Source organism: Crocodylus porosus, unplaced genomic scaffold, assembly GCF_001723895.1.
Source record: "Crocodylus porosus isolate Cpor-Errol unplaced genomic scaffold, CroPor_comp1, whole genome shotgun sequence".
Taxonomy (NCBI): domain Eukaryota; kingdom Metazoa; phylum Chordata; order Crocodylia; family Crocodylidae; genus Crocodylus; species Crocodylus porosus.
This window is the reverse complement of record NW_017728899.1, coordinates 339,596-362,935: the sequence shown is the minus strand read 5'-3', so window position 1 is coordinate 362,935 and position 23,340 is coordinate 339,596. Positions and strand designations below refer to the sequence as shown.

General features: G+C 42.1%; 2 protein-coding genes across 3 annotated transcripts in view; both read left to right on the top strand.

The window, feature by feature from the left end:
- FAM179B (family with sequence similarity 179 member B) overlaps positions 1 to 20,799 on the top strand; it is a 57,843-nt gene extending 37,044 nt beyond the window's left edge. For both annotated transcript variants that reach the window (XM_019556605.1, XM_019556604.1), the window contains 12 exons: positions 1,278 to 1,446; positions 1,747 to 1,881; positions 3,830 to 3,983; positions 4,809 to 4,914; positions 5,285 to 5,520; positions 8,875 to 9,033; positions 10,120 to 10,246; positions 10,981 to 11,099; positions 15,238 to 15,427; positions 16,677 to 16,896; positions 18,997 to 19,083; positions 19,600 to 20,799. In XM_019556605.1, the coding sequence (XP_019412150.1) occupies positions 1,278 to 1,446; positions 1,747 to 1,881; positions 3,830 to 3,983; positions 4,809 to 4,914; positions 5,285 to 5,520; positions 8,875 to 9,033; positions 10,120 to 10,246; positions 10,981 to 11,099; positions 15,238 to 15,427; positions 16,677 to 16,896; positions 18,997 to 19,083; positions 19,600 to 19,853 (1,956 nt within the window). In that variant the 3' untranslated portion in view covers positions 19,854 to 20,799. The remainder of the gene's footprint in view (positions 1 to 1,277; positions 1,447 to 1,746; positions 1,882 to 3,829; positions 3,984 to 4,808; positions 4,915 to 5,284; positions 5,521 to 8,874; positions 9,034 to 10,119; positions 10,247 to 10,980; positions 11,100 to 15,237; positions 15,428 to 16,676; positions 16,897 to 18,996; positions 19,084 to 19,599) is intronic.
- Positions 20,800 to 23,213: 2,414 nt separating this feature from the next.
- Positions 23,214 to 23,340, top strand: part of PRPF39 (pre-mRNA processing factor 39) — a 27,621-nt gene continuing 27,494 nt past the window's right edge. Inside the window, exon 1 of the mRNA XM_019556596.1 lies at positions 23,214 to 23,296. The gene's annotated coding sequence lies outside the window, so the exon portion shown is untranslated. The remainder of the gene's footprint in view (positions 23,297 to 23,340) is intronic.

Here is a 23,340-nt window from a genome sequence, read left to right as displayed (position 1 = left end):
GCATAGAGGGGGAGGATCACCTCCTTGGCCCTGCTAGAGATGCACCTGCATTTGCCAGAGATGCTGAAAACCAAGGTTCAGAAACCTGGGTCTCCTACACGTGCCCTAACCATGAGCTTTTGGCTGTTCTGGCAGAAGTATCTATTTCCATCTCTTTCCTTTTTCTTTTCTTTCCCACTCTCACATTTTGACCAGAAGGGTCACCCTGGACTTGTAAGACACGTTCTAATCAAAGCCCATTTTGTCAGGAAATTCCCAGTCAGCACTCACTCTGAGCAGAGACTGTGGGCTAAATAGACATGGAGAAGGAACCGCCCTTTAATGCCTAAAATGGGTCTTGCCTGTTGCAGTTGAGGAATTTTAGCAAGGCAGTGGAGGGAATCAGCTTCTCTTTCTGAACGTACTCTAGTCAGTGGACAAAAAGAGGACTTCAGGTTTTAGGGGTTTTAATTCAGGAATTTTACAAGCCTCATGTTCCCTTTAAAACTCATCTTGTCCAAATATCAGAACCATGTGATGGTTTTACCAGGAGCTGTGTTACATTTTGTTCAGCTTCCCTAGGATTTGTCACCTGAACATTTATCTGTGTAAAATGATGGTGCATTCAAACACCGTGCCTTCAGAAATTTCAAACAACATATAAAGATTACTGAAATTTAAAAAAAAAATGGTGACAATATATCTATTTCCTTTGACTGGATGTTTGACAGCATTTGAATAGCTTTTTCTCTTTTTCTCTACGGATAACAGAGAAAATGATTTAACACACATACTTTTAAATGTAAACAGGAAAGATAGACATCTTATTTAAAAAAAATGCCACGTCATACTTTTTAAAGGTTGTTTTTCCCCCCAGAATGGATTATTTATGAGTGAATAGGAGAATTCAAATGGGCCCGAACTGCCTACTTGTTACTTAGATTGGTCAACAGTTACTCACACAATCCTTTCACTGAAATTAAAGGACTTACAGTCTGGCTCTCAATGCTGTCATAATTCAGAGACTGCCAGGTGGACTATTAGTTCTGGCACTACTTGTAGCAGACCTTCAGGTGCTAACCTTTGAAGCCAGTATGACTGTTCACACTGTGGAAAGAGTGTGTGTACACAAGTCTCTCTCCTGAGTTAGTGTACATAGATGTCATGTGCGCTGCAGAGTAATAGTAGAAATCATATGTCCCTTGCTTAGGCAAGATCTTCTTGATGCTAAGATTCGGATGATTGCTTGTGTTACTTTGTTTGAATTAGATACAAGTGCGACTCTAATTTTTTTTCAGGTCAAAGTTGCTATGTCAAAGTCTGCCCGGGACAAGATGAGGCAGAAGAAAAAAGAAGAAAAAGAACAGAACCATAGAGAGCATCAAGAAATGAAAGAACTTGAAGAAAAGGAACAAAATCTTTGGGAGCAACTTAAATACAGTGAACCTGAGAAAATGGCATCAGAAAGTACGTGGGTTTTCTTAATGTCATGTTGTGGTGGACTTGGAAGTGTATCATAATTATGGTATAACAGCTTAGATTATTTAAAGTTATGATAGCTCAAAATTACGTAAAGTATTACTGCAGTTTTCCCCCTGCAGTTTAGGCTCCCTAATATATTTACTAGTTTGTTGTTAGGTATAAATATTGCAGGGAAGGAACAATTTCAACTGTTCTGTCAGAGTGTTTTTAAAATCTTTAGAGTCTAGGATTAAGAGATACAGTCTCTTTCCTTTTTCTGATTCTCCTATTCTGTCTGTTTCCCAGATGTAAGTTGTTATGGAGATGCGTTAATGACATCAAGAAACGAGTCTTTCTCTTTAGAAAATATTGCCTTCAGTCCTTCATTGAAAAGAACACCTAGTTTAAAGAAGACACAGTCTTCCACCTTGCTAGATTCAGGTGAGCTGTTAAAAAAGTAAGTTAAATATACCAGGCTTATTAAAATGTTGGGATGCTGACATGCTCAACAAGCCCAGAGTGTAGTCAAGAGTAGTATAATTTATTTGTAAAACTTAATTTTTAATAATATTTTCCATTAACAGAATAGCAGGAAGGGTGCGTTTACCACCACATTTTAGGTCATAGCTTCCCTTGCTTTTTATTATGAATATGGTTTAATTACAGAGCATTAGATTAAGTTTATGAAGTACGGATCAAAAACATTTTAGTACCTTTTTCATGTCTCCATTATTTTTAGGAGAAGCAGCAAATAGGAATCCCCAAAACGTAAGCCGTTGCAAGGACACATTACGTTAGACTATAGCGTCGTTGAAATGCTGGCTCCATTGAAAACTATTGGAGAAACAAAGCCAAAAGACATACGTGAAAATCTGCTTTCATTGAAGCTCATGGCAGGGTTTCTGTGGACTTTGATATTGCCAGGATTTCAGGATTTCACCAGCCTTGATTTTATAGTCACAAATCTGCTAGCAGCCTGCTGGGGCACTCAGACCCTGAACATGACTTCAGACAAGTGACTAATTCCACTGAAAGCAGTAAAACATAAAGTGTGTGTGTGTGTGTGTGTGTGTAGTGATTCAGGACAGTGGCCTCAGATTCTGTACCTCTGAGTGCAGAATAGCTGCACATCCATCAATTCCTAGAGCGTGAGAGGTTTTGCTCATTAGTTACTGACTCTCTTTACTTAGGAGAACGGAGAAGCTGATTCAAGGCTGCAAAAGTTCTTGTTGCGTGGCAGGTCCTGGGAATATTTTTGGAAGGAGCTGTGTAGCATTGCTCAGTTTCAGTAACTTCTAGAATATCAGGTGACCATTTTTCCATAAAGTCCTCTCCCTGCTGAGGCAGACATACCTAGAGTCCTATTTTTTTTAGTTCTTACTATGCCATGATGAAGATAGCAGTTCTTTGATTCAGCAGAGATCTGCTGGTCTCAACTCCCTGATTCTCTGTGTAGCTCTGTTTCAACCCATTTTATAAGTAAAAGCAGTCTGGGATTTAATCTATTCCATGCCAACAAGCAGTGGTTCTCCAGAGACCACCAAGCAAGCAAGCAGAGCTAGAATGCAGGGCCTGCAAGAGAAGGTGCTTTAGGAACCACCTGTGCTGGCTGTGCATTCACTGGAGGCAGTTTGTGACCTGTGTGTGGCAGAGTGGTGCTGGGAATCCCAAGCAGGTTGTATGCAGGCTTAGAAATTATTTGATCTGGTTTGACAATAGAACAAAACAGAAAATGTACTTGCATCTTTCCAGATGCGGTATGATATGTTACGTGTTGTGTTGTGTTGTGTTGTGCTATGGTATGCTTAATTATATATGAATTGATAAACTGGAGTAATAGCTCTTTCAAATTTAAAATGAATCATTCACTCAAGTTGAATATTTCTTTTAGCAACATTTATTTGGAGTGTTCATCATTTTTACAGCTGTACATGTGGGAACATCAAAGCGATTTCTGACAAGCTATTCATTCTTTAGACTGAAATTTTGTAGTATCTCCAAAATGTAGGAAACTAAATTGATTACATCAGAAAAGTACATAATTGATAAACAGTGCATCACTTCTGAATGTTGAAAAATTCAGAGCTATTGGTATATTGGTAATTTTCAAATTAAACTTTTAAATAAATTCAAAGAACCTTCTTAAATGAACTCATAGTTTCTTTGGATGCATATGTTAGTATCTGAAAAACCTTGCATTTCTGTATGCAACCTGCTCTTCAGAGGGAATAGCAGTATGCAGTTTCTTACAGGTACCAGAAGATGCACTTGCAAATATTGAGGGCATGCCTGAGAAGGCAGCTAAGATGAAACTCAGTCTCTTACCAGTAGCAGGTTTTCCAAATCCCAAATTTAAACTACTAACCCAACTTCATTAATGATCTTACAGGTGAAACATCTTCTGGACCAAAAGGACAGTATAAGGATCGGACCCCATCCGTCACTCACAGTCCAGAAATAATGGATCCATCAGAGCTGCGGCCCTTTTCAAAACCTGAAGTGGCACTGACAGAAGCTTTGCGACTTCTAGCTGATGATGATTGGTACATGTGCATATATATAATTACAAATCTGTATGCAGTTTGGGTATAAATACATATAGCATTTGCATTCATACTTACCTTTTAACAAATTAAATGTACATTCCTCTTTGGTCAAAAGAAACGTAAAATCTGCTTAGTAATATCTATGCAGGGAAGGAAAGCCTCTTCCATCCACATTCAGGATTAATACATGACTGTTTTAAGTCTGTGCTATATGTTCTAGCTCCTGTCATGTGATGATATTAGGATTTCAGCTTTCTCTGTTTAGTGAAGGTAGTAAGTCCTAAAGGCTATAAAAAAAAAAAAAAGTAAGACGGTGACCTGAATATACCCAGAGCAGGGTATATTCTGAGCCTGGATACAGCCTGACGAGAGGTCTGTGCTGGCACTTCCCATGCATCTCAGCAGGGTGCCCCATGATGTGGCTCCCACCAGCATAACTGTGTCACTTCTAGAGGGGCAGTGGGAAATAGGCCCAGCCTCTGCTGCTCTCGGGGCTGTTAAGGGAGGGTCTGATGTTACCACTTCTACCTGCTGGAGAAGGAAAGGTCCTCTCCCTGCTGCCATCAGTCCAAATGGAGGCAGGGCCCTGGGGATATCTGGTTATAGTGCACCCAGCCTCATGATTGCATTAATCCAGTTCAGGTGCCATCTGTCCCAGAGACTTACCACGAGACTGCCTCCAATTTAAAAACTTACTGCTCCCTTGACACTAATTTTCATTCTATGGTTGTTTCCTTAACATTCCCACTGTCGGTACTGATTCTGTGTCTGTTTGGTTTTGTGGGATAGTGTGTTTTTACTTTAACTATTTGTTTTATGTAGGGAGAAGAAAATAGAAGGACTGAACTTTGTTAGATGTTTATCTGCCTACCATGCTGATGTGCTGACTGTGAAGCTGCATGAGATGAGCCTAGCTGTGGTCCAGGAGGTTAATTTTTCATGTCAAAATTTTATACTGTTTGTTAGCTCTGAGGCAAACATTGTAATGAGGAGCACTATGTACCTCTGTTGTTCTTTTTTCAGCATGGGCCATTTTGAAAGGCTGGGCAATGCAGTTCCATAAAGCAGACCATACCTGAGATACTCAGCTCTTTGCTTCCTTTGCTAAAACTGCTAAAATTAGCATGTAACCTTACAGCATTTTGATAGAGTACATACATTGCTCTATTTCACATGATGAATCAAAATGCGAAATGTCTCTTGCTTATCCGTGATAGTTAAAATTTCCAAAAGAGAAAATAAAATTAAACTCTCCTTATTTAGTGTACTTGTTTACTAAGGTCTTTTTCTGCATTCAGGTGAAGAATTTGCGTTCAGGTGTTTCTCGGGCCGCCGTGGTCTGTTTAGGGGATTTGTTCACCTACCTGAAAAGGAGCATGGATCAAGAACTCGATAATACAGTAAAAGCCCTCTTGCACAAAGCTGGCGAATCCAACACCTTCATCAGGGAAGACGTAGATAAAGCATTGAAGGCAATGGTCAATAATGTGACTCCAGCACGGGCTCTCTGCTGTCTTATCAGCGGAGGGCAAAGGTAATTTTCCCAAAGAGCTTTTGTAACAAAGAGTTAGTGTGTTAGTAGTAAGGCAGGTTTTCTGTAGCTTTGATAACAGAGTAAGTCGAACATTTTAAAGGAAAACATTCAGTCTGACCAAATTGTACCTGTTGAGGACAAGATATTTTTTTTCTTTTTGGCATGCAGTTCAAATGTGAGGGGTTTTTTGTTATTATATAGACTGCAGACTGTAATAGTGATTGCGAGTTCTGATACATTTTATAACAGTTTTAAAAAGCTACAGTCAGTACTCTCTAATCAAAGTTCCTGGTAATATTCCTGCGGACCCTTATAATCTTGGCAAAGCCTGCATAGGTTGTCCTTATTTGCTAGCTGTTCTGGAGTCACAAACTTCCCTTTTTTCAACAGTTTCGGAAAAGTGGTTTTCTTTCACTTCCAGCCATCTTTGAACGCAGCCTTTTTTTGGTCCCTTTCACAGCGTTCGCTAGCAAATTGCTTTTTGTCTCTGGACACAAATTCTAACTTCCTGCATGGTTTTGGTGTGAGTTTTCACATGATTGAGCATTGTCTTTCTTGTGTATCTCAAACAAGATTTGTCTCTAGTTCTCTTTCATGATTTAAATCCTGTCCTCTACGCCTTTCAGTTTTGGTAGAGATTTTTATACTTTCTCTACATCTTCTTTGCTAACCATTTGTTCTTTTCCATTTATATTTTCTGTTTATCTTTCACCTGAATGACATCTAAGCCTTAACATCAGTCATAAAGATCTTTATAGTTACACATAGATTTCCTTTGTTTATTCTCTGGTCTGTCTCCCTCTGAACTGGTTATACACAGATTTTTCATTCTAACATCCTCTATCAAATATCTCTGATTATTGCGCTCCTTAATTCAGATTTTAATTTTGCCCCTGGAGCTAGAAATTTTATAGTTATTCTGGATCCCAAATTCTTTTTCTTTCTATAGCTTTTCCTCCAAAGGTAGTGCATCACAATTTGCAAAACACTAACAGAATTCATCCTTCTTGTGAACTTGTTTCTGCTGTAATCCTTATTTGTGTCTTGTTACTTTTCAGTTGATGGTTGTAGTTTCCTGAATACATTTCTGGCAATATAAAATACTTAACCAGCAGTAAAAGATGTTCCGACTGCTTGTCTCCTGGCTGCTAAGCTAAAAATAAATCTGAAGCTAAGCCTTCACATTTGTCTGTCCAACCAGAAAATACAGTTTGTCCTTGTTTTTCCCTTCTTTCTTTCAGGTAAATATGTCATCTGCTATGATTGCCAAAAAAGGACTTTCTGGCATTCTCTGTCCTAATCGGGATTATTTTGAGAGTGTGGGATGGGCTTTTTTTGGTTGGTTTGTTTGTTGTTTTTTTTGCATTTTATCTTATTCATGTATTTGACTTTCAGTTTGATCTTGGCTTTGCCTTAAGGCAAATAAAACTTATACTTCAACATTAGTTTCAGAACTCTGACCACATAAAAAATATTTCAAATTCAGATCAAATTTAAATGTACAAGTAAAATAAAGGTAACATTTGATATATAAGTAATTTTTGTGGCATGCAAAGTGCTTGTTCTAATTCAGCTCATTTTAGGGTATCCTGGTGTCACTACCACAATGCTATAGATCAGTGAGAGCAGCATTTCAATCAAGAGAGAGACATGCTGAAAGACAGGTGGGCTAGTGATGAGCTGTTGCATCAGATGTGCCTGCACACTCTCATATGTTGTGGATTTAATTGTAGAGGACAGGCACAGACCCAGGGCACTAAGATTTATTCGGTACCAGTGCAGACCAGCCAAGCAGATTGTTGGCTTACCTTCCCATAATGAGCCTTTTTTTGAAAATCACAAGGCAAGTGCTGGTCTTTGGCAGAACCATTTGCTGTTCTTTCCCCCCAGTTAACCGCAGTGCTTTGCTCCTTCCCTCTAAACCTCTCAGGCCACTCTGCTATGTGACAAGCAGCTTAGTGCTACCCTGCCCAGTGTCACTCAGCTCATTGGCAGGAAGGACAGACTACCAGTTGTACTTGTCCAGAAGCACTTCTGCTCAGCCTGAACTTCCAGATAATAAGATTTTTCCCAGCCTATTGCATCCACATTATTTTTGCTCAAATCAGCAGTATCAAATCAGCTTACTATGCTCTATCAAGCCCTACCCTGCACCCTGTCACTTTGTTGGTTTTGTTTCTCTGTATGGTCACTAAGTAGCTTGACCCAGTCTCCGTCTTTCCTCCACAACTTTGGCAGACCTACCCAAAATGACTTTAAACTAGCTAGCATGCGCACTGATAGCCACTTAGCTGTGGCAGCACAGAGCTCAGCTCAGGTAGTTACCTGAGTTTGTATCATGGTTCCCAGGGGATTCTGCAGCCTATGCTGTGCTCTGTGTTGCCATTTTATGCTGCAGTCAGGATCTGAATTCTCTTGTGTATGGGAGCCAGCCTCTCACCTTGAGCATAGTGCAGACGTATCTGGAGTTACTGCTTTCCCTGCAGTTGCCTTTAACTTTCTTCTGCACCTCCTTTATTGCTTGTGCTTAGGCCTGGTAAGGTGTATAAATGCAGTTCTTGAGAATGTATAGCTAGGTATTCAAACTGGGATTTGTGTGCAGCCTGCTGTCCCCAATATCACTGTTTTTTATCTAGGAGCTAAAATTGTTCAGATGTACAGACTTGCTTGCCCAAAAATCAGTGCGTCTTAATTTGCAAATGTAGTCCCAATTGTAGTAAGAAGTTCTGCAAACTGAGTCAGACTTTTGTGATTTATTTTCATGAATTTAGCCACTTACTACCCATGGTAGAAAAATAGACCTGAGTGCGATTTTTTAGAGGCTGATAAAGATATTAACCTATACTTTTTGGTGTTTTATTTAGAATATGAATCAGCACATCATTTGTTGTCAGAGGTGGAAAATACACATTTTACAGTTTATTTATAATATAATGGTTTTAATTGGTTCTCCTTTGCTTTAAAAGGAGCACTTCAGGGGCACTCAAAAATAAAACTTTCTGCCTCGATTTTCAACCTTGCAGTTGCAGTATTTTGTGCATGGAAGAGGACCAGAAAGTGCAAATGACTAAACAAAAGTGATATTTATTTTTATCTTTTATTATGCATTCCTGTGTACATGTGGTATGTATTTCTGTGTACAGAGGAAATTAATTCAGCAGTAAATGCCCTATGTCTGTTTCCAGTCCGTAGTATCTTTATGTACAAAACTAGAATGCTCATCTAAAGTTCAGTAGGCCAGTAGAGCAGTTGCAGCTTGTGTGGTTTATGCATCTATGCACCCTCATTGGAAAAGGGAGGAAATATCATGATTTAGGTGTTTCTTTATCCATCTTTTTTTGCTTTTTTTCCTAGTCACTTGCACACAGCGGTGAGACGATGTACAGCCCAGCACTTATCAGATGTGGTGGAACGAATGGGACCAGGACGGATACTCTCGGGAATTAAGGATGTTACCGACAGGATTTTCCCTGCTATTGCCAAGTTTGCACAGGATGGCTCACAAGAAACAAGGTCAGTAGATAGAAGCCTAGCTTAGGTAAGTCAGTAGATGGGAGCCTAGACCATTATGCAAGAGGCAAGGATTTTGTGTGTGCGCTGTTTTATTGCACCAGCTATATAGTTGGGAGGGATACAGACAAATTTTGGGGTACCAAGGAAAAAAGCAGACACAGCCTGAGCTTAGCAGCGGATTGAACAGATCTATAAAGTTCTGTTGTTTATCTCGGGCTGTGTCTTTTTTTTTTTTTGCAGACCTGAGGAAGGGTACTTTGTGTCCAAAAGCTTGTCTGTATCCCTCCCAGCCATAGAGTTGGTCCAGTAAAAGGTATCATGAACAGAAATACTTGCCTCTCATATTTACTGGACCATCATGGCTACAACCTCACAATTAACCATTCCAAATAGAAACTAGACTGTTTTCATTCTTTAACTTGGTGGAATTAACCTGTTCTCACCTAAATCACTACTCTTGAGCGTAGCTGCTGTGCAGGAATAGGAGGGGTTTGAGTTGCATTAATATTAGAACAGTCTTCCCTCATTGTAAAATGTGTATTGAAAGGAACTCCTCTTGTGATAAATTAGGTACCCAGGAATGGTCCACAGTAGCCTAACACAGGGGTCAGCAACATATGGTCTGTGGAGCTGGAGGACTTTGCCTGTGCTTGTGTGCATGCTGTGGCCGGGCAGCAAGGAGTTACACTACTACTGGGCAGCTGGAAGCTGCACCTGCATTGCTGCTGCTTTGCCCAGCCCCCTCTGTTTCCTGGCTGCAGCATTGGCAGGGAGGTGAGAGATGGGGAGAAGAGGCAGCAGTGAGCTCACAGCTTTCAGCTGCCCAGTCCTGGGACAACTCCCCACCAGCTGGAAACTGTGCCAGTGTTGGGGGTCTGGGGAAGTGGTAGCAGCAGTGCAGGCACAGTTCTTAGCTGTCTGATTTCAGCATAGGCAAGGCAAAGCCCCCCACTGCTGATGCACCAGGAAAGCCACCTGGCCCATGTCGAACAACAGCCAGGTTGTTCTGGCCTGTGGCTTGTTAAAGGTTGCCAGCTACTGGCCTAATTTTTCGAGATCCAAGTATAATGGTGTGCTTCTTTGTAGGTACTATGGTCGAAAGATGCTGTTCAGTCTGATGACTCACCCAGATTTCGACAGAATGCTTGAAAAGTATGTGCCATCCAAGGATTTGCCTTACATTAAGGAGTCTGTTAGCAATCTGCGTCAAAAGGTATATGGAAAACGCTTTGATTTAATTAATGGATCAGGAAGTGATGTTAGGTCTGCTGGAAGTGCAAACAGAGGGTCTACAAAGAATGAAAAAGGAGTGGATTTGCAAAAAACACTGTGTCTTAGAGTGAATTATGCCCAAAATTAGGATGAATTAGACCCTGGAAAGGCTATCAAAAGAAATAGCAAAACACTCTTCAGCCATGTAAATCAAACAAGAAAATAGATTGGTTAGGGGAAAAGTCTGGTAACTTTCACTCCTGAAAACTTAGATCTGGATTAGAAGTTTTAGCAGATCAGGTAGTGCTGGTCTGCTGAGTTTATTTGTAACAACTTTTGAGTTGCTGCTTAATATGCACATTGGTATGGAACCGAGAGAGATGAGGAGGGAGAAATTTAAAAAAGAAATGCAGAGCTGAAGTACCAGTGTTTAAATGTCTGTGCTGCTTAGATGAATTTGGTGTTGTAAGTAGAGTAAGTTTACAGTCTAGCATCTTTGCCATGGCCTTTATGTTAATACTAGGAATAAGTGGTAATTTTATTTTGAATTGTAAAATTGGAATGCCAATAGATGAGTTACATAAATGAGAAGACACGGCGGAAACCTAATTGATAACTGCTTCTGTAGAAAAGCTGAACTGTCTGCTGCTGTTGGGAGACCAACTGTTACCCTTGTCATTAGAGAGCCAACAAAATCACAGTATGCTACTGGATCATTATTTTCATTATACGTAGGGCCTGGGAGAGATGCCTCTAGATACACCATCAGCCAAAGGAAGACGTTCTCATGCTGGCAGTGTTGGACATTCTCGGTCATCATCCACTTCCAGAGATGCTCTGAATGTCACTGAAAGGTAGAACTATTTTACTAAATCTCCTACTTGTTTAGTAGTTACGTTTCCATGAAATATTCTCTGCAGTCTCGCCGCAGGGAGGGATTGTGGAAATGTTCATAGCAACATTTGTTAGAATCAATGAAACTTGAAAAGGTTGGTAAAACTTCATATGTCCCCAGAAACTACTTCTAGTGATGCAGCCATTATATATTAAGAACTAACTTGCTGCTTTGTGTCTTTAAAGATAATTAACTTATTAATTGCCTAAGAACCCATCCCAGTCTTATAAAAGAACAGTTGTAGTGCCTTACATTCACATATAATACTTCACTCTTTGCATACATACATTTAAAGAGGTGACTTTTGATGCGTTTGGCAGGGGAAATTAGAGTTCTCACTCTGTGGTGGACCATATCAATAAGCATATCAGTGTATATATATATTTTATAATGTTTAAACGTCATTCTAATAAAAACTAACTTCTAGTGGAAAAGTTAATATATTCACTACAAAGAGAAATAAAGCAGTATAAATAATTTGCCCGCGCAGCATGGATGCATGTGCTGAGCATGTGTAGGAGGCTCAGCTCTGGCTGGGCAGCTGGCAAGTCACAACACGGTAGCTGGACAGGAGCCCATGATCTGGATGGGGAGGACAGCTCTCTCATGTTTTGCTCCAGTAACTGAGTGCTTAGGGCACTTGCCCAGGAAGCAAGTGGCCTGGGCTGTAGTCTCCAAAGGGGATTTGAACCTGAATTGACTTCCTGTACAGTGCTGTAACCACCACACCACAGGTTAGGCATTATCCAGTCTCCAGCACGTCTTTTGAAGGTGACACTTGGGCATCCAAGATAGGGAGATATGTGGGGCAATAAGGAAGAAAACAAGCTAGAAAAAGTGTAGCTCAGTGAGATGGGTGCTGCTCTTGAAGGGAGCAGGTCCTGGGTCTAATCCTGACCTTTGTTTCCACAGGGGCAGAAGAATCCATACTGTGCTCCACCCCATCTATTTTAGCAGAGACTATCGAACGTCTGGTGCAATGGCTTACTTACCAAATTTTACCCTATAGCTTCATTCTGGGAGAGATCAGCCCAGCCATTCAGGGAGAAAAAAAACATTTATTTAAAATCCTGAAAATTCCTAAGAAACCTGAGTGTCTGAAGATGTCAGGTTACTGTTGTAGCTTCTCTGGGTGTAAGCCCAGTTGGAGTAAGCAGGTCTGCAAATTGAGTCAGAAACAAATGAAACTTGTATCGATGTGGGGGGAGTACAGTTTGAAATGCAAAGCGTGTGAAGCAAATTGCAAAGTGTGTGAAGCAAGCAATCCCAGAACTCATTTGAATCTATATAAAACTGTAACAATACAATTATTTGACATTCACTCTTGAATACCTAGTCAAGCCTACACTTCAACCTTGAGCAAATAATACGTATGCAAGAAACCTTGCCATTTCAAGAAAAAATGCAGTGAATACTCTACAACAGTGGTTCTCAGTCTTTTTAGACTTGAAGCACACTTGCTGGACTCAAGGCACTCCCCCATAACTTCTGCGAATTGAGCAGCACCCCATTTCAAGATTTATTTATTACAGTGCTTACCTCCTTGCAGAAGCGCTGGGCAGTGTGGGTGGTGCTGTGGCCAGGCAGCTTACCTCCAAACATCTCCTTGTTTCCTCATACCTCCCAGCACCCTTCAAACGATCTCTTGCACCCTGTTAAGAATCACAGTTTTGTAGAGATAACTTTGCTTGTGCTGCAGTGTGCTACATGCCAAGGAGCTGCCTTACCTTTAAATCTTTGTTTACAAATTTGGGTGACAAAGGTAACTGCACTGATGTAAGAGACTTTTGTAAGGTGTTTAACTTAGTACTTTCTTGGTTGATTAAAAAATCATTACTATTTCAAAATATCAATGGGTCCTGTTAAGTGAATTTGTAGCTGGCTAACTGACAGATCTCAAAAAAGTAGTCACCAATCTGGAATCATCATTGCTAGGGGGCTTCCTCAGAGATTGGTGAATAGCATCAGATCTAGTACCATTGTGATCAGCAATCTGGAATTAAATTCAAAATTGCTGCTGATTAAATTTTTGTATGAAGTGAAGACTGGGAGAAGGGCGGCTGCTGCTGAGAACAGGTTGCTGGTTTTAAAGCAGTCAGCAGGCAGTTGTGGCAGAATGGGAGACTGTATCTAGGAAAGCACTGACTCTAGGGTGTGTCCAGATGAACGTGGGCATTCGTTTCCCTGGGGACAAGAAGCAATGGCACACTTTGGACCACTGCTGCTTGTCCCCAGGGAGCACCCATGCCTTCCATGCTCTGGTGTGCAGCAGGTTACCTGGGTGGGGTAGGGGAGGCAGGGGCCAGCACAGTTGCTGGCCCTAGCAGTCTTACCTGAGATTCTGGGGGCCTTCTGGGCCAGCAGCTGTGGCAGGAAGACGGGCCAGCAGCCAGAGTGTGGCTCTAGCTGGCCAAGATCCGGTTTTGGGTGGTGCGTGCTGCTGCCACGTGTGTCACCCTGCCTTTTTATGGCATGGGGTTTTTTGACCCCAGGATCTTCCCTGCCCCCACACTGCAAAGTCGTAGTGTGTGGCACTGCAGACAGGACTACAGCACCACATACCTTCCATTTATAAACGGGGGGGGTAGTGAGTAGTAGCAGGAAAGTGTTTTTACCTTCATATATGTATTAACGAGACCAGTACTGAAATAATACATACAGCACCAGGATAGCAAATGTTAAAAACAGTGTTAGCAAATTGGTGAGAGCGTAGAAAAGAGCCACAAAGTGCTTTGAGGGCTAGAAGAAGTGCTTTACTGTGAGAGATTTTAAGAGCTCAGGCTGTTTGTAGTTTATTGAAGAGATTGAGAGGTGACTTGATTACAGTGTATGAGGACCTTTCCAGAGAAGAAACACCAGGCCCCCTAAAGGTTCCTTTAATCTAGTGAAAAAATAGATAATTGGGAACTGAAGCCTAATGAATTCAGTTTGGATAAAAGGCAGAAAGTTTTAACAGTTGAGAGGATTAACTGCTGGAACCAAACTATTGAGTGAAGCAGTGCATTCTTCATCTTGTATGTCTTCAAATCAGGTATGGATCCCTTCCACAAGATTTGGTTAATTGAACACAAACTACTGGGCTCAATACAGAAGAATCTGCTCCGAGGGAAACGTAATGGGATACGATATACACCATCTCTTTTCAGACTAATTTAGCCACCTCTTTTCTTTCCCAAAACCCCATTCCTCAGGAAAGGAGGAGCTTTATGTACTACATGTTTCCAGAGTTTTACTTTACTGCACCGAGAGAGGAAAATATTAAGATGCTTTTCTAGCTTATGCCTGGCTGCACCTGGCTGGTTGACTGTTGTAAGGGTCAGGCCATCACATCACAAAAGATATCTAAGTGGCTACCATACTTGTATCGCATTGTACTACCCATGTGCTCCTCCTACTCAGTGTTAAGGCAACATCAAGCAAGATCCCTTGCCTGCTTGATAGTGTGCTGATACCCAAGATCTGCATGGTGGCATAGTAGATGCACTGAGCAAAGCAGATGCCAAGCTTGGGAGAGTAGTACTGATGCAAATTGTATTCATCTCACCACCCTCAAGGGTTACAACTTGCATGTCACCTACAGGGGGATTTGCACGGACACACACTCAAAGAAGGAATGGTTACTTATTTTACAGTAAATCGGTCTTTGAGTTGTCAGTGTGGATCCCACGACCTGATCTCTTTCTTTCCTGGCAAGTCCTGAACTAGCATGAACTTTTAGCTGTGAGGGAACTGAGAGAGTCCCATCCATTCCACCCTGAGTGCCCAGGCAGAGATGAGTGAGGAGTCCCAGGACGTGTTGCATGGGGCCCAGACAGACAGTGCTATTCAAAGGAAGCCAGAGTTGCACACGTGATGCAGAGATGCACTGTTGGTAGAATCTGTGAAACCTCATTACTGTGGTATAAATGACCATTCTTTAAAAAAAAACAACCAACAAACTTTCAAATGCCCCAAAATAAACTTTGATAAGAAGTGTTTCTATTTAATATTGATATTTTTATGTTTAAGAGACTTGAATGTGTGTAGATGTAGGATTACTGTTGTAGCTTCTCTGGGTGTTCAGTGAATAACAATGATACTTTTTTTCTTTCCAACAGGGAGATTACAGAAGCCCGTGAAATTATAAGAAAACCAATTCCTCGTAACTCTCTAGAAAGTGCAGAGTATGTTACAGTCATAACAGGTTTACTGAATGCAAAAGATTTCCGTGATAGAATTAATGGCATTAAACAACTGTTTTTGGACACCGAGAACAATCAAGACCTCATTGTTGCAAACATTATTAAGGTAATTATATATACAAAAACATTTTCTTTGAGAGGCCTGACTCTCCTTGGTAGAAAGTCTCAATAATAGTAATGTTCTGCTCTAAAGATGCTCAGTGTCACAAAACTTGGTTTGTTCTTTTATTAAGAAAATGTGACAAGCAGGAGAGTAACAGAGCAAGTGAGGAGGAGGTCAGGTATGGCTTAAAGAAGAAATAAAGAAAGTATAAAAATAGTGGGAATTGACTGGGGAATAAGAGAAGCTTAAAGGTAGAGGTGGAAAAAGAATAAGGGGTTGGAAGGCCTGGGGAAGACCAGGGACATGACTGCAGAATAAATTACAGAATAAATGCGGGCCATTTTTTGATACCTATTGTTTTATTCTCATCTTAATCACAGGTCAGAGCTTTCTGTGCATTTAAAAAAAATCCTTAGTTACCAGTTTAGAATTGTTTTTTCTTCCTTCCATTATAAATTATCTGTATGTATAAGTGCTCATCTTTTATCAAATCCTGGTTTTAGGGTGCTGTAGACTCTATGAATCTAAAGCAGAGGTCACTAATTAATGGCTCATGGGAGCCATTGGATCCAGCCCTTATTGCTGGGGCAGCTTTGGCATAGAGTCTTCCTCCTTTTATGTGTTTTACATAGTTCTGAAAAGCCCTATTCCCTCATGTTTGGAGGAGGAGAGGCTTATTTCTAGTTTGTATGAAGGTAATAACTATTTCCAGTGCACTGGGGAATGCAGTTTTATAGTGAAAAACAACATTACAGAATAGATTGCATTACTCAATAGAATCCCTGCAGGGCCCTGGGACATCCAGTGTTTTTATCAGTGATCTCAAAGAAAAGTAATATTGATAGAATTTGCAGCTGCAATCCTAGACTGCCACAGAGGACTTGCAGATGAAACATGTTTCTCAAAATGCTACAGGAGGGAGACACCCTACTTTTCTTGTGCTAAGTATAGTTCTGTCACAGTGAGCGGCTTGTTTAACAAATATGAGTAAAACAGAAAATGCAGTTGATTGGACTGAAAGTTACAGAAGGTTAGTGTAATTTTGTTATGTCATGTAGGATGGACTACAATAAATATGGATGTAAATAGAAGAATTGAATGAACATGCCATTTGAAAATACCAAGCATCTATTATTTGGTAAAAGGATACTGTGTCAGTGTATTGCACATCAGAGTTTGTTGTGATAAGCTGCAGAAATTGGATAACGCTGATGCGCGAGTAAATCTAACTCCTCTTTGCTTGCTTTTTCAGATCTTTGATGCTTTCAAGTCTCGCTTACATGATTCCAACAGCAAAGTAAATCAGGTGGCTCTGGAGACAATGTACAAGATGATTCCTTTGTTGAAAGACAACTTATCACCTGTTATCAATATGTTAATTCCAGCCATTGTAGACAACAACCTGAACTCCAAGAATCCAGGGATCTATGCTGCTGCCACAAATGTCATCCAGGCTCTTTGTCAACATTTAGGTAATTAACTCACAGTGCTGACAGAAGTAATGTTTTGTCATGCGACTGGCCACCTGAAAGCACTCTACAGCCATGTCCTGACAGGAGTGCATGGTGGTAGAGCACTTTAAAACTGCCTGATTGTGTGACAAATGGACCCTCGTTACATGCGGGTTCAGGTGAAGGCCCTCCAAAGCGGAACACCTTCATTGACTCCTGTCAGTGCATGCCAGAAGCAGGGCTGGGTTCATGTAGTCCAGTCCTGCTCCTGATGCTGTCTTCAGGATGGGAGTTAGGGAAGGGAGGGAAGGAAGCCCTAACACCAAGTTATGGGGCAAAGTGAACACACGGGAGGGCAGGGAGCGGATACAGGCCGACCTGGACAGGTTGGATCAATGGGCAGAACAAAATAGGATGCAATTCTACAAAGACAAATACAAGGTGCTCCACCTAGGGAGGAGGAATCCTCAGCACACCTATAGGTTGGGGGAGAACCTCCTCAGCAGCTCAGCGGCTGAGAGGGATCTTGGAGTCATAGTTGACTCCAGGATGAACATGAGCTGGCAGTGTAACAAAGCCATCAACAAAGCCAGTTGCACCTTGTCATGTATTAGCAGATGAATGACCAGCAAATCGAGGGAGGTGATGCTCCCCCTCTATGCGGCATTGGTCAGGCCGCAGTTGGAGTACTGCGTCCAGTTCTGGACGCCGCACTTCAAGCAGGATGAGGAGAATCTGAACAGGGTTCGGAGGGCCACTCATATGATTACTTGCAGGACCCTATGTGGCCTACGTGCAAGACCCTATGAAGGAAGGTTGAGGGATCTGGATCTCTTCAGCCTTCATAAGTGACCTTGTAGCCACCTATATGTTTATTAAGGGAGGACAACAGAGAATTGGAGATGCGCTATTTACCAGGGCACCCCTAGGAGTAACTAGGAATAATGGGTACAAACTAGTGGAGAGTAGATTCAGGTTAGACATTAGAAAGAAATTTTTCACAGTAAGGGTGGCCGGAATCTGAAGCAGGCTGCCAAGGGAGGTGGTACTGTCACCTAACTTGGTGGTCTTCAAGAGGAGGCTAGATAGACACCTGGTTGGGGTCATCTGACCTCAGCGCTCTTTCCTGCCTGGGGCAGGGGGTCCGACATGATGATCCTTCAGGGTCCCTTCTGACTACAATCTAGGAATCTATGAAAGCTTGGTTTGGGGTTTGCCCAGCTTGTGCTGGGGGGAGGAGGGAAGGGAGGATGGATCCCCCACTCTCCAGGACCAGTGTCTGTTGGGTTTGGGGGGGGTTGCTGTAACGCACAGTGCTTGGTTCATTCTTTTATTAAGAAAACCAGACAAACAGCAGAGTAACACAGCAAGTGTGAAGGAGGTCAGGCTTAAAGAAGACAAAGTGTAAAAAAAGTGGAAATTGAGTGGGGAATAAGAGAAAATTTATTGTTTGCCAGTGCCCATTGTTTGAAGGAACCAGTCTTCATGACATGGTTTCTACCAGGCTCTTGTATTTTGCTTGGAAGGTAGGCAAGCAGAGGTTTTAGGTGAGCTCAGTAGGAATCGGTTCTGATGACTGTTAGGAAGTTTGGAAGGAAAGGACTGCTTATTTCCGATGGCATAGATTTGCACTGGTTAGGCTGTTTGCTTAGTCTAATGCAGCTAAACTAGTACAGAAATGCTGACTTAATTTGGCTTTCCTACTTCACACAGTGCCTGATTCTGCAAACTGAGGAGCACTTGTAGAAAGTAGCTGAGTGCCCATAGCAGTGTAGTAACAGCATTGAAACTTTAATATACTATTTCTGTTAAGCAGCTATCAATGTAGTTCAGCAGGTAGTAATATAGAGGTTTGCTTAAGCTACTGTGAACATTTCTGATTGCAGTTCATGTAGTGGTCAGGCCTTATGAAAAATCAGTCCCCTAACAGCTCTTCATAAAACTTCACCAGCTTAAAGTACTCCTTTGAGCTTAAAGAAAAAGAGACTCTCTGCCTTAATTAAATAAAGTTTGCATAATACATTTCAAGTTAGTATTTTTGTTAGACTGAAAAACTGAGGACTTTCTAAAGTAATTTGCTTATTTTAATGGTCTTTATCATCTTTTATTTCTTGAATTTAGATAATTCCTTGCTTCTCCAACCGTTTTGCACAAAGGCCCAGTTTTTGAATGGAAAAGCTAAACAAGACATGACTGAAAAGCTTGCTGGTAAATTTACATTTTGCTTTGCAACTTTATATTCATGTGTATTCCAGCCTGCTTGGGCAAACTGACCTCAAGATGATTGAGGTTATGTTCATATTTCAGGTTATTTAGCAAGAGCCCACCACAATAGCAACAGGATGGCATACTGCAAATCTGTTCTTTAGTCAAAAAGAGTTTGAGCATGCCTTGTGCTCCTTACACGAAGCTTAGTACTGTTAAACCAAAAATTACATGTTTGAGGTGGCTGTATATTTGCCTAAACGATAGCATAATACTTATGCTGACAGAATTAGTTTCATGTTGGATTGGGCTGTAAGTATTTGCCTAACAGAAATGGATTGTCACCTTGGTTGTAAACCTGCACCTTGGTCAGTGCAGGAACCCCCTGTGTCTGTGTCGAACAAGTTGGAGTCTTGGGACCTGCAAGAAGAGATTTGTGGGGCTCTGTCTGCTACCCCCTGGTGAAATTTTGGGGTAATCTTAATGCTCCCTCTTTTGTTATTCTCTTAATTTTTTCAGATATCGTTGTGGAGTTATACCCACGGAAACCTCATGCCGTGGAGCAGAAAGTTTTAGTTGTCCTATGGCATGTCTTAGGAAACATGACAAATAGTGGCTTTCTGCCTGGAGCTGGAGGAAATATGCGGACAGCTACAGCTAAATTAACAAGAGCACTTTTTGCACAAATGGGTCAAAGTCTGTTAATTCAGGCTGCATCTCAACCCCTGCACATCAAAAAGAGCTTGGAAGAATTTCTCGAAATGGCTACCTAAAATAAATAATGTGTATGTGTGTGCACGTATGTGTGTAAATCAGTCAATCCATAGACTGAGACAGACTGACAACTGTTTACATGAACGCAAGTGGAACAATTCTAAAGTTGCTTTTTCGCAGTGCCTGCACTTTGCACGTAGAAAACTAGAACGGCTGCTTTTTCGACAACCCGTAGAACACATCGCTGTCCTGTACCAGCACACGTATACCAAATCAGTATAACACTCATGAACTCTCTTCACTGGTGTTGCTTGCAGGCCACATGGAAGTATCTAACATGTTTAAAGAGAAGTCAATCCTGCTCATTTGCACTCTTTAGAGATTATAGCACAGCACCCTGTATGGAATGTAATAGATACAAGATTTGTAATGAATAATATACTTTTTATCGTGTAATCATGTTCTGCCATGTTTTTTCACTTAGCCTTACTTATGTAAGTTGGGGGGGAAAAACCAAAACTCTTGAGTTGTATATGGTACCAAGAACAGGGCTTTGTGTGATATTTGTGGAAGAACACGTGTTTCTTAAATCAGTCCACTTATATAATTGTGCAGTATTAGCTTGCTACTGCTGTTGTTACATGGATGTAACATTTGCTTGACAGTTGGGCATAATCATCTGCACACTATTGTAAAATTTTAACAGGCTATAATAAAGCATGATGACCAAAATTTTTAGGAAACAAATAATTTTTACAGAAGTACCCATTTGTCTTAAAAAGAATTCCATGCTTTGAATATAACGTCCATATTTTTGTGTGAAAACACTAAGTTTTATTGTTCTGTCTGACACTTAAAATAGTGTTATCACTCAGCCCAGCTGTGTAACTCTCAGCAACGTAGTGCCAGGTCTTCTCTAGCTTTCCTTAGAATTCCTCAGCTCTAAGTACTGTACTCATTTTAAAAAAAGAATATTATAACAATAAATGGATTTATTTCTGTAAAGGTGTGGCAGATGGCTTTTTTCCGCCCTCCTCAAACTTTCTAACTTTTTTGATGGCAAACTACTGGTGGAGAAAACCAGTTTTATCTGGAAAGCTCATGTTTCCTCAGTAAGTGTAGGGCAAGGGGGAGTTCAGCGTGAAGCAAGGGATGGTTTTGTGGGCAATAGCCTCACAGCAAGGCTAAAAACAACCAGTTTAATGCAGCACTGATGGGTCTGGGATATGACTGGCATCAGAACAGATGTGGCAGAGTCATTTACACACAAGGCTTCACTGGCAGTTAACCTGAACTAGGCACAATTGTTCCAAGGCAAAGCGTCAATTTGGGTAATTCGCAAACACTTTATGTGGGACAATGGACTGGTCTATCTGCGCAGTTTGCAGCTAGATTAAATGCTCAAATCCAAATCAGGTTGGCTGTTTTTAGCCCAAGAACATAAGAACTACGTTCACTAGTTCAGACCATAGGTCCATCTTGCCCAGTCTTCTGTCTCACAAGAGCAGAGAGTGAATGCTTAAAGGGAGAGAGAATTGGGTTTGACCAGGGCTTTTTTTCACTGTTCCTTTCTTGCTTGCAGCCTCCAGCATTGAAGGTTTAGGAAGTTGTGATTCAGAGGCGGTGCCCCTCACTCTCGTGCTCCACAGCTACTGACGCTCCTCTCCCCCAAGACGTGTCCAGCCCCTCGCTTCTACTACACCTGGTGGCAACGATTTCCATGCTCATTCCATGCTGCATGAGAGAGAACTTCCTTCTGTTAGTTTTAAATTCACTAATGTCCTTGTCATGGCTACTTCGTATGAGAGACGGCAAATAATAAATCCCTGTTTACTTTCTCTGGGGGAACTAGTGGGTTGAGAGAGAAAGCTCGCAAGATGGGAGTTTCCTGCCACTAATGTAGGTTTATTCAGCAGACAGTAGACTAAGCAATGCACTAGTTACATGCAAATGAGTCTTGCTCCCTGTCCTGTTGCTTAAACAGCTCTGGGATGTTCAGAGGCATATTCTAGTAGTTCAGTAACCCAGCAGTCCCTTAGTCCTTTCAGTCCAATGACCCTTTGCTCCCAAACTGCTTTATATCTTTTGTTCCCTGTGTATGCATTGTTTTTGCTGCTACTCCTGGCAACTCGCAGACTACTAGTAGGATTTCTAATGAAAACCTTTCTAGTTCCTAAAAATTAGAAAACATAATGAGTTTCTTGTGGGCAGGTTCCTAAAACCTTGGAGGCACAAACACATCCCTACCTGCACCTGTTTCTGATTGCACCTTACCCCAATCCACTCTATCTGTTCCTCTCCCCACTCTCATTGCCAATGCTGATGCTTTGACAAAACGTGTGGCTGTTTTCTGGGTCGTGACCTTCCAACACCTCACAGGAGCGGGCAGCAGGTTGTTGGTTGTAGCTGTGTTGGTCTAAGGACATGGGAGTACCAGGGTCTTCGGGTAGATGCGATGTCTTTTACTACCCCAACTAAATAGTTGGCAAAACCTCTCAGAACAGCAGACTGTAAAAGAAGGGTGGTTGCACCCGAACGCTTGCCAAGAACTTTTTCCCAGCGACTCAGTTGGTCTAATAAAAGATATCATACCTACCCAAAGAAGCTTGCTTGCAAGATTTCAGGCATCAAGCAGAACTGCAGTGTCTCCCAATGCTTTGGGAAGGGTGTTTGGGTCCAAAAGCTTGCAAATAACTTTTCCCCAACTGTTTAGTTGGCATAATAAAAGACATCGCATTTACCTGACAATTGCCAGCGGTGTTTTATAATCCTAGCTCTGTCCTGGCCTGAGTGCAAGGCAGATCCTCCTTGCTGCCTTTCTCTGGGTCTTCCCCTGCTCTTCTGCCCCCCAGCTGCGGGGACCAGGTCGCACATGGGCTGTCTGGCGTGGATGCCCTGAAAGCTTGTCAAGAGGAATGTTTCCAACTATTCAAGTTGATTTAATAAAAGATACCGGATTGACCCAAAGACCTGTCTGCTGGTGTCCTTAGACCAACACCGCTATAACCTACATCCCTAGAAGTACAGCATGACACTTCCACCAAGGTTTCAACCTCACCACTGGAGGGGCTGGACATGCTTGCCTGGCTCTGGGGAACGTGGTTTTTTTGTACATGTGGTTTTCCATTTATTTTGTTGGGTAACTTTCTTTTTTTGTACATGGGGCAACACGTGTTCTCCCACTTTTTTTGGGGGGGGGGGGAACACACGTGTGTGGCGAGCCCCAGCCCCGCTCCCCCCGCACCGCGGCCTTCGGCTGTGGCTGCGCCTGGGCCGCGCCGCACGTGGCACCCACTCCACGGGTGCCGGCGCGCGCCCCCCAGCGCATGCGCTCGGGGAGACCCCTGACTGGCGCCAGCGGAAGGGGCATGCGCAGTGCGCGCCTCTGGGCCGCGCCTGCGCACTCAGCTCCCGCGGCGTCCGCGCATGCTCTGTGCGCGCTGGCGGAGGGTCTGGCTGCGCTGAGGCGCCCGCGCCAGCCCCATGTGGCAGCGTCCGACAGGTCAGCGCCGCGTCGCGGCCCGGGCCCGGGCCCGGGCCTGGGGG